Source organism: Hippoglossus hippoglossus, chromosome 4 (assembly GCF_009819705.1).
Source record: "Hippoglossus hippoglossus isolate fHipHip1 chromosome 4, fHipHip1.pri, whole genome shotgun sequence".
Lineage (NCBI taxonomy): Eukaryota > Metazoa > Chordata > Actinopteri > Pleuronectiformes > Pleuronectidae > Hippoglossus > Hippoglossus hippoglossus.
Window position 1 is genome coordinate 17,776,015 of NC_047154.1, and position 11,692 is coordinate 17,787,706.

The following is an 11,692-nucleotide window of genomic DNA, read 5'->3' on the forward strand; positions in this document are numbered from 1 at the left end:
ATTGACTCAACAGCTTGTTATAGTGAACAGGTTTGCAAACAGTTGCCTGGCAGACAGGGAGCAACAGTTAGAGTCTAAAGACTAAACTAAAACTAAAATTATGAGCTGAAAGATGCCAAAATGCTCCGTAGAGCTGCAGACAAATGCACGGTGGAATGATGATGTTCAGTGGGTGCATAACGATGAGTGAGGCCTTTCACATGGGATCAATTTGAAATGTAAATACATCGATCAGTGCAGCTTTAAATTTGCTCTTTTCAGTTGCAAACCCTGTAATTTGTACAGGAACATTAAACATTACAATCGACAATATCGCAGCAACAAAGGTCATATCCTGACACCATCCTGGCTGTTTCCCCCCCCGTTCCACACCACTGACTAAATGTTGCCTCACAAACATGAGGGAATGTGGCGTCCATCACCGCTTCTCTCCGCTGCAGCAGCACTCACAGAGCGAGAATCCACAGAGAGAGGGGAGGGGGGGAATCAAAACGGGAAAAAACACGGCCAGCAGGCAACAGGATGCACATGGCCCTGAGAAGGACGGCTGGTTGGGTCCAGGAAATGGAGAGAGAAGGAGAGGAAGGAGAGATTTTTGGATCACAGCTGTGTTAGAAATGAAAAAAAAAAATAAAGCACAGGGAGCCATTTTGTTGTTCTTTGCGCAGACCAGAAAGAGACGGAAGAACACAGTCTGCCGCCAGCAGCAAGGGGTTAAGTGCGGTTGTGGTTGTGACAGCTGTGCAATCAGCTTCTCAGCCATCGCCAGTCCTCGTTCTGTTTTCAAGCAGATACCTCAATCACACTCATGACAGTGACAGGACTCTACACTATCTCTCTGACTGGACGTTAATCTGACTTTCCTTTGGATTTTCAGTAACTGTAAGCACTTGTGCGTCATGTTGTCAGAATCCATTCAACATAACACGATTATGGGCCTTCAAACATATGAAATCCTTTGTCTAACATTGGCTGTGAAAGACTTACAAGCGGATAAAAACCTTGAATGTTTGCTCTGTCACAGCTTATTATCACCAGGCCGCCTCAGTGACATCAGAAATATACCTTGACCGTACACGAATGAGTGATATTAATGGTTTAGTAAATCATTATGAGACTATTACTTATTAAGGATTAACCCTGAGGGCCAATACAAAAGGCAGACTAAGCCTATCAAAATTATTTATTCCACTTCCTGAAGTTTCACTTGAGCAAATATAGAGAACTGAGTCACTTTCAAATTTAGACACAAAGTGAGATGCAGTATAAGAGAGGCAGCGAGTGAAGTCCAGCCGACCCTGAAGCTGCACCACCGCTGCTGCACACGAGCTGTTCACCTGTTCCTTCACAGTCCACTGAACCCAGACGGGGAGAATCGGTTGTCGTTGCATTTTTCGTCACTTACATCGATGAGTGTCAGTGTTTACTCAAAGTTTGAATATCAAATGTATCGTGTGTCCAAGTGGCACCAAATCCGACCCGGCCCTTCCTGGGACCCTTGATAAGGTTGATAAGAGAAACAGTTTTCTAGATATTCGTTGGACAGTCAGACTTCTGGATCTATCAGACTATAGTGGATGGATTAGATGTTTAAATAGCTTCAGTATTCATGTTTTATACTTAATTAGAAGACAAAATCATGATAGGCCTTTATTTATTTATATATATTACTATATTATATATAAAGGCCAAGTTCCATATAATGACATTTTTACAATTTTGATGACGAGTTGACAAATATAATGGGAAACCATATTTCCTTTCTGGTCACCAAGTGAGTGTCAGTCATCAAGTGTTCACTTTCGTTTCCTCCACAGTCGTTCAGTTCTGTTCCCCTGAAAAGAAAGAAGAGGGGAAAAAGCCCGTGGCTCACCTTGACTGCTGAGTCAGCAACGTGTGACCATGATGGGTCATTTCACCACATTTCCCATTTCACAACTCTGCTGCCACTTCACAGCCAACAGGCTGAATATGAGGAAACTTCACATTCAGTAACGTGATATCAGTTTGGGACGCAGCATTATGGATACCTTGAAATATATAAAAATGCAAGTTAGTATTATCATTGGCCTGTAGTAGTGCTGGTTGCGGCTTTCTTTCTGAAACTGTGATAGTGCCCTGCAGTAATTGAGCCGCAGCGAATACAGACCTAATGCAGGACTCGGTTCTGAAGCCTGAAGCTTCTCCACCGCTGCACTGAGGCTGTTCACCTGTTTTATTCAAAGTTCAGAGAGAACTGTGACTCCGACTATTGTGGATTAGGTCTTGTGTGCTTTGATTCTGTCTCCAAGAGGAAGGAAGGAAAAAAACGGAAAATAGATGGTGTATCCTGTTTTTTTCCATAGATGTAGTATACGCCAAATATGGAGTTCCTTGGGTAAAGTTGTTATTTTATTATTATTATTCCAATTTTGTGAAATTATGTTATTATCAAACCTTTAAGATCTCTTTTTTTTATCTTTGGACTTTTTTATATATAAGTATAATAAATATATATAAAAGCATATATATAGATATAATAAGGATAATACTATAGTTCAATGATGATAAGAGCGTTAATGTAGAAAAACATTAGAAGTTGGAGCAGGTATAGAAACCGTATGTACACGGATGGTCTCCTCCGTTCATTCGCGTGTCCTCGTCCCGTGAGCGTGCGTGCGTGCATGCGCATGCGCATGCGTGCTTGTGTGTGTGGTCTCCGGAGGTTTTAAAAGAGGATCTGAGTGAGGGAGTGAGTTCAGTGCTGAGAAGCTCACATTTGCGTCACACCCCCATACACACACACACACACACACACCGTCAACACCTTGTTTCGATGGAAAGGATTATTTGTATAATTTTGTCCAGAAGCAGAAGAAACAAGAAGTGAAGGGTCTTTTTTAACACTTTGTCACTTTTCTCTCGATCCTCTTCAGAAGACTGCGATATTTACTGATTGATTGATTTGTTGGTTTATCGCCTGAGAGCGGGATCGTCGGAGGAAAAGAGAAAATGTAAGTAGCATCTTCTTCTTCATTGCAGATACATGACTAATTCTACCTGGCATCTTCCATCCTCCTTTGTTTGGTGGAGTTTCCATCCTGAGGTGTAGAGGACAACTCCAGATCTTAACTGGAAGTCAGTCCTCTAAATGATGGAATAAGCTTCAAATCAAATTCAAACTAAAAATCTTATAAGAACATCAGTGATTCTTAGGATTGTTAAAGCAGATTGTGAAACCTCTTAAAGAGAGAACAAGAATTTCACGGGAAAAAATATTAGGCACATTATGATTTGTATCCAATTTCAACTTGGTGTAGAAGATGCTATATCCTATAAATTTTTAATAATCAGAAAATGTATCCGTTTAATTTTTGAGGGTATTTCAGGTTTTAAAAGCTGCTCTAACTTTGTCTCAAGATGTTTAGAGTAACTGTCCCAGATAAAAGTACTAATTTTAATCAAGATGAGTATTTTTAAAGGCGTGTTGGCCCAACCTGATTTTTGACGTTGATTAACCTTGTTTGTGGTTATTGTGTGTGTGTGGGGGGGGGGGGGGGGGGGGGGGGGTCGTCTCCTTCAAAGGTAGAGGGGCCCGGCCCCTGGGAGTATCTTCTCAGGGGTCGTGACTGAAGACGAGCCCCGGCATGACATGATGGAAATGTGAGAGTTTGAAGTGCAAGAGGTTTTACCTCATTTTTCCGAGTGCATTCCACGCCTCGTTCCAGAAGTGACAGTGGCTGAGTAAAAGTGACAAGCGCTGCTTTATCCGAGCGTGTTTAAAAACAGACTCAAGGAACCACATGTTTATCCATAAGGGTAAAAGCAGGACAACTCCGAGGAAGCAACATTTACATGTTTAGTTATTGTGTTTGTGTATGCAAAAGCTGCTAACAGAGAGAACGCTGTATCATAGACTTGTAAAATCTTTATTACTTTCAACACATCCAACAGAAAGAATTCAAATAATATGAACAGGGATTAAACTCTGAGGGATCATTTGTTAAGTTTGGGCTGTTTGCTCTGTAATATACTTCCAACTCAATAAATCAGATATACTTTGAGTAACTTTTAGGAACGTATTGTGTGGAAATTCAAATGTGTGACGTGGATTTGAATTTCCTCCAAACGGTGCAACATGAAATTAATCATAAAATTGCTTTGTTCGCTTTTCTGTCCACCCAGAGGTGTCTGTGGTAGATATCTGTGCCCTACTTATCCGACTGACATCTGTGATCCTTGTCTTCCCCCAGGTTCAAGAACAGGGATCGCTGGAGGGTCTACAAGAAGGTGAGCCTCGTGTTTTTCCTGGCTGCGGTGGCGCTGACTGTTGTCCAGAGGGGGAGCATCAACATCAGGGCTCCCTTCGAACTCCAGAGGCAGGCTCGCATGGAGGGAGGGGAGCCTGACCCTGCACTGGAAGAGAAGATGGACTCGTCCCTGGGGATGAAAAGCTTCTGGAAAGGTGCTAAACGCCAGCCACAGCCCAAAGCCCGCAGGACCACACGGGTCCCCACAATCCCTGCAACCTGGGATATAACCAGCTCCAACTGTAGCGCCAACCTCAACCTCTCCAGCCAGGACTGGTTCAGGAGCCTGGAGGACAATTTCCAGCAGTTCATGCTTTATCGACACTGCCGTTACTTCCCAATGGTCCACAACCACCCAGAGAAGTGTAGAGGGGAGATTTATTTGCTCATGGTAATAAAATCAGTGGCCACCCAGCATGACCGCAGGGAGGTCATCCGAAAAACCTGGGGCAAACAGCAGGTGGTGGATGGCAAGAGGATAAAGACCCTCTTCCTTCTTGGTAAACCCTCCAATGAGGCAGAGCGGGTGAACCATCAGAAGCTTGTGGAGTATGAGAACCACATCTATGGGGATATCCTCCAGTGGGATTTCCTGGATAGCTTCTTCAACCTCACACTGAAAGAGACTCACTTCCTCAAGTGGTTCCACACTTACTGTCCCGGTGTGCGCTACGTCTTTAAAGGGGATGACGATGTGTTTGTCAGCCTGGACAACATCATCGAGTACCTGGAAAGCAGCGACCATGATAGGGACCTGTTTGTGGGGCATGTGATTATAAATGCTAAGCCCATACGTAAAAAAGACAGCAAATACTACATACCCCAGGCTCTGTATAATAAGACACTATACCCTCCATATGCAGGTGGAGGAGGTTTTCTGATGGATGGGAGCCTGGCGAGGAGGCTTTACTCGGTCGCGGAAACCCTGGAGCTATACCCCATCGACGATGTCTTTTTGGGCATGTGTCTGGAGGTGCTTCGGGTCACTCTCATAAACCACAGTGCCTTTAAGACTTTCGGGTTGGTGAGAAATAAGAGCAGTAAAATGAACCGAGAACCCTGTTTCTTTAAGAGCATGATTGTGGTGCACAAACTGCTCCCATCAGACCTCATGCACATGTGGAAACTGGTGAACAGTGACCTGGTCTGCTCACAGAAGGTGAAGATCCTATAGCTGAACGAGAACACCAGGTAAGGACAGCACAGGCAATGCTGAGCTACACCTGGGTGGAAACCAAAGGGAAGTACGGTGGAGTGCTTGAGGTAAACTTCCCAGTAAACTTTGTGTGGAGAGGGACCAGTAAAATATTAGATTTTCCTGTTTCCGGGCAGTAATGAAATTTTTTGGATGATCTCCCTTAAAAGTCAAGTAAATTATAGATTTTTTTTAAAGACTGACCTAGAATTGTGTATTTATATTGGCATTTTAAAAAACGGTCACTGTCCGAATGGACATTCAGACTATTCTCCCTACCTCTGGGATTTTGGTCCAAAAACTTGTAATTTCATCTTTGGTGTCCTTTTTTTATTGAAATAACCATTATAGCATTATCTGCAAATACATTACATGTTCTTACTGAACATTTTTAATCAGTTTTCATATGGCCCTTCGCTCAATTGTTTGGTATGTGACTGTCCTGATCTGGACTTCTTCTACTCCTAAAGGCTTCTACTGGAAATGTGTAAACGTGTTACATGTATGCTGTCTGTGCATTTGAATGTGCTGATATACTTGACATGGAGTCTTTAGGGGTTTTGCAATGACACTGTGAACTAAAACTATTGCTGGTACGAGCATATGACATGTTAATTTAATCAGCCCCCCCCCCCCAGTAAAAAGGGGGCATGCGTGGAGGTTTCTTATGTTTAATTTAAAAGCATATTAATTATTATTGTAGTGGGGGATGATTATGTCTGGGTGATGTAAATATGTGTAAAAAAACAATCTAAATGTATAGAGAATGTCACTTGTAAATAAACAACTTGACAAACTGGTCTTTTCCGTCCGTGATTGGCTGTTTTTGTGTTTAGCCTTATCAGCATTGAACATCTATGTGAAGATCCATAACAGGTCACTCAACAATAGTGCCCAGTGTTGACATAGGGGTATCGGTTACGCAACTAAACAGCAGAGAAAGCAGGTACAAACAACCACGGCAGATATAATGGTGCCCTCAAAACTGCGTATTATATAAAATTTAAATTTGAACCGTGATTCAGGAACTTAACCCAAGTGTATGTTCTGTTTTCTATACAGCCGTGGTAACATAACAAAGAGCTGTCACTTCACTGTAATGTCCTATTTGAATATACAAGACTTCTGCATTACACCAAAAAAAAGACATATGACAAAGCTCTCCAGAAAGGTTTTGTTATTTGGTACGGGAGATTTTGATTTAACCCATGGTCTATTTGGTATTTGTTTTCAGAGAGCAACCCCTGACTCGGTGTGACATTTCACACTGTTTATGTTAAGTGTCCCTGCCGAATATTGTATGTCTTTTCACCGGGCAGGACTGTTGAGACTAATAACACCAGGTAACAGGGGGGATATTGTTCCGAGCTCCAAGTTGGCCCAAAAAGACAAAGAGGGCAACGCAAAACAAAAACCTTCCTGTTGTTCCTCACAAATCTCTCCCAGGACAAAGACAAGAAAGCCCATACAGAAACAGGATCTGTATTGTGTTCCATGCGGGGTGCACTCGGCAACACAGAAGCATAGCTTAAGAAGGTTTATCTCTTTCAACAGCCTTCTTTGCTCAACACGAAGTACAGTGATATGGAGTCAAACTTATCCCGAACATGAGCTGAATCATCTCCCTTTTTTTGCACTGATCAATGTGGTTTATGCGACATGATCATCTGAGACAAACAAAACACAAGTGGACACAGCAATAGGAGGGAGATCTTTTATTCACAGCTTTAAACTCATTGGTTCTCATCTAACTTTTTCATGGTAGCCATTTTGACATGAAACAGTAGGTAAACATGTGTCACTGATCACATTAGCGGTGTTATAATAATTCAGGGGTCGTGTCCTTTGGAGGACTCGCTGTACTCGGTCTAACAAGACAAACCTTCACGGAGGATTTCCCATTTGCATCCCCAGCATGAGGAGGATGTACCCGTTGGATCCTTTGTCACTCCAGGGACGGAAGGACGCATTTGTCAGCTGCATTGTTGAGGCCTTTGAAATGGGACAGCCTAGTCGCACCACTGTGACGCCATCAGTCTTCAAATGCAGCCTCTGAAGTGGTCGGCCCACACACCTAACAACTGAGGTTTAACCTAAATAGAGAGGAAGCTATTGATGTGATTGGCAACACCTGCATTCACCTACTGTTTCATGTCAAAATGGCTGGTGGGACAAAGGTCTATTCCCTCTGTTGTCTGGGTTTCAATGGGGTGGGGGGGGGGCAGTTACTGGCAACGCAAGGGTGTAAATTGAGGTGTCAAGTATGTCATGGGAAGATGTGACTTCTTCTACTGTTTCACATTCGAGAAACTGTGTTGCAACTTGAATTTTACACATTCACATCAGATATTATGTAGCAAATACAAAGGTTGTAGAATTAGTGCATGGCCATTAATCTCTGAGGCGATGGTAATAAAGTACAAATCATTACAAATCATTTATACAGGGTACAGCCCGATGAGCTGTACTTTCCATATTAATGGGTCAAGGGAACCCCATTTCTTTCAGGTAGTCGGTACATTACTCAATATTTCTCCATGATTTAAGGCGTGACAGACGCAAAAATGAAGAAAACAAATATCACCCGGTGAAAAAGCAGTGACGCACATATAGAAGACACCAACGAAGATGTCAAGAGAGTTTGAGGTGATAAGACAACGATGTCTGTGTGTTGTAAAGAAAATCACGCAATCTCAACAAAGGTAGTTGTGGGAAGTAGGTGAGTAGGTTTCCAGTATATTAAAGTAAGTCAATGTGATATCTCGGGAGTCATGTGTGTGTGTTCTTGTGAAACTACCCTGAACAAATATAGATTTAAGAAGGCACATTAGGATGTAGAAGTTTTATGGTAGGAAGTCATAGGTTTATTGGCCATTGCTACAGTGCGTACCGTATGAGTCTGGGGGATTCGGGGTCATTACCCGATGAAAGAAAAAGTCTCATCCACTTCCTCAAAGCTCTGGAGACCAAATCTGCAACTAAAGAGGTGAATAAATACTCAATGAAGACAACAACTCACAATTCGTGCCCTGCCTTTGTGTAACACATGAGCTTTGAACAGTGATACTGCATTTTGTGTGAGTACATACCCAGCTTTCCAACTGGCCGGCAAACCAGGAGCTGTGTATTTGTTGACACTAACGGGAGGAAGCTTTTGATGTCAGCCTGGTCAATGGATCAGCTGGACGGGACTGCAAGCTTTCACACTAGCCCTTGAGTTTCCTCCAAGGCCTCTGGAGCACCATCATTGGCATGGTTGGAGATGGGAACGTTGTTACTTGGGTTAAAATTAAAAAAATACATTCCTCAACCTACAGGCTGCTGTACACATTCACATCAGATATTATGTAGCAAATACAAAGGTTGTAAAATGAGTGAATGGCCATTGATCTCTGAGGCAATGGTAATAAACTACAAATCATTATAAATAATTTATACAGGGTAAACACATAGTCCATGCATAACTGATAAGCCCGATAAGCTGTACTTTCCATATTAATGGGTCAAGGGAACCCCATTTCTTTCAGGTAGTCGGTACATTACTCAATATTTCTCCATGATTTAAGGCGTGACAGACATAAAAATTAAGAAAACAAATATCACCCGGTGAAAAAGCGGTGACGCACATATAGAAGACACCAACGAAGATGTCAAGAGAGTTTGAGGTGATAAGACAACGATGTCTGTGTGTTGTAAAGAAAATCACGCAATCTCAACAAAGGTAGTTGTGGGAAGTAGGTGAGTAGGTTTCCAGTATATTAAAGTAAGTCAATGTGATATCTCGGGAGTCATGTGTGTGTGTTCTTGTGAAACTACCCTGAACAAATACAGATTTAAAAAGGTACCTAGGATGTAGAAGTTTTATGGTAGGAAGTCATAGGTTTATTGGCCATTGCTACAGTGCGTACCGTATGAGTCTGGGGGATTCGGGGTCATTACCCGATGAAAGAAAAAGTCTCATCCACTTCCTCAAAGCTCTGGAGACCAAATCTGCAACTAAAGAGGCGAATAAATACTCAATGAAGACAACAACTCACAATTCGTGCCCTGCCTTTGTGTAACACATGAGCTTTGAACAGTGATACTGCATTTTGTGTGAGTACATACCCAGCTTTCCAACTGGCCGGCAAACCAGGAGTTGTGTATTTGTTGACACTAACGGGAGGAAGCTTTTGATGTCAGCCTGGTCAATGGATCAGCTGGACGGGACTGCAAGCTTTCACACTAGCCCTTGAGTTTCCTCCAAGGCCTCTGGAGCACCATCATTGGCATGGTTGGAGATGGGAACGTTGTTGCTTGGGTTAAAGTTAAAAAAATACATACAGGCTGCTGACTACAGCTTTTTTATAAGCTCAGGCATCACAGAGCGTCGTATAAAGCATGCAGTGACAGTTATTAGCAATGATTTAAAGGGCTATCGTAGATTGCTCCTGGCTGCTTTACTTCCATATCATTAGATCTGACATTCAATAAAAATAGCACAGTTTAATGGATGTGTTTCGTAAATACTCCAGCAAGTTTGCAGTCAAGCTTTATCTTCTACAGTGTGGCAACAAATGCCTGAAGAGCAAGACAATATCTTCTAAAAGAGCACACAAGCATGAAAAAGCATTTACATCCTGAAATCAATTGGAACCCCTGAGACTGAATAACTTAATATTCATCATAAACATCATGAATAAACAGACACTGTTTTACAACTGATACACCAAATGAATTGTGAGGTTGTGCCCAACATACACTATAGTTCTGGAAAATGTATTTAATATTACCAGCCTGCTAAAGATAAAAGAATAGTTTGTTATTTATGAGCATAAACAGATGTGCTCTCTTGCCAAGAGTTAGATTGGAGGATCAATACTGAGCTCCAGCCAGCAGCTAGTTAGCTTAGCATAAAGACTGGAAATTGGGAAATGGAAAGCCTGGGTCTATTTGAAACAAACCTACCAAGATGCACCTCAATGTCCTAACTAACATGTTCTAGCTTAGTTTAATTGACTGTGTCCAGAAATAATCACACAAATCACAGGAAATTCACCGTAAACATAATGTAGTTTACGACATCTGATGCATATATGCTCCAGTCAGATTCTAATGCCCTGTGGCAATTTGAAAGACATCTTTGATTTCCCTCATGTGAAGTATGAGATTGTAAGTGATCAAAATGTTAAAGGTCAGAACAATAAAGATTTATGCATTAGTTGTTCTCCAGAATTGATCAAAACTGAGCAGTGTGTTCTGTATTAACTTTATTCAGGAAATAGATCATTATTTGTGGACCCGCTCAGCAGATAGAGACAGCACAGACCCTGTCTCCCTACATCACATTGGAAAACAGACCAAGCCAATGTGACTTCATAGTACATCTGTGCTATGGGACACCGTGTGCTGGACAAAAGTCCATTGTGAAGAGTATTCTGAGCATTATACTCCCATTTACAGAGAGCCCATTTTAGACCAGCCACTACACAAACGAGTAGCAGGCTCTGTCCTCTTCACAATGCCTATATATATAACTCTTGAAAAACAAGAGTAAACTAGAGAGTAAACTGTGAAGCACCCTCACCCTCAGTCAAATTGTCGAGCATAGCTTCTCGTATTGTGCGGAAAAAATTATAGATTTTTCTGAGATCCTCTTCCTCATATAATTATTTCGAATTTACAAGATAACTGCCTGCAAATCCTGTCACTGGCTGCATCTGGATTTGCTCAGCTAGATAACACAGCTCTACAGCTCGCCCCTGTGGATATCTGTTGAAGCAGAAGACAGAAGACAAGCCAGCACACACGTGTCGTTATGGTGCACTGACAAAACGCCACAGAGAAAAGCCAGCATGACCTCTGTCACTGGTCAAGTCAGGGAGCGACCCTTCTCTGAACAGAGGTATTCAGTGGTGCCATCATCAGGGCCTCCAGCACAGACACCTTCACGAACAAAGGGCCCTGTTGAGAGAGCAGGGCCGCGGGATAACAGCATACTGCCGCCCCCTATGTGGTGGTGTCCCTGCCATGTGCTCCTCTTACCAGTGAGGAATCAGTGTTACTGTGTGTTGGCAAACAGACAGTCAAATCTAAAGCATTCAGTATACATTTGTTTATTCTGAATCTGATCTTTGAGGTGTTGATAGGGTTGTTGCAATGAGCATGGTCTGTTTTTATGAGGTGCAGTTTTCTTTTAAAATACCTGCAGAGGTATCACTGAAGAACA

At 42.3% G+C, this 11,692-nt stretch overlaps 1 protein-coding gene across 1 annotated transcript; it reads left to right on the forward strand.

Annotated features, from left to right (window-relative positions):
• Positions 1-2,739: 2,739 nt before the first annotated feature.
• Positions 2,740-5,716, forward strand: b3gnt7 (UDP-GlcNAc:betaGal beta-1,3-N-acetylglucosaminyltransferase 7). The gene is made up of 2 exons (XM_034583638.1): positions 2,740-2,993; positions 4,233-5,716. Coding segments are annotated over exons 1-2 (1,233 nt in total). The 5' UTR covers positions 2,740-2,991; the 3' UTR covers positions 5,464-5,716.
• The last annotated feature ends 5,976 nt before the right edge of the window (positions 5,717-11,692 follow it).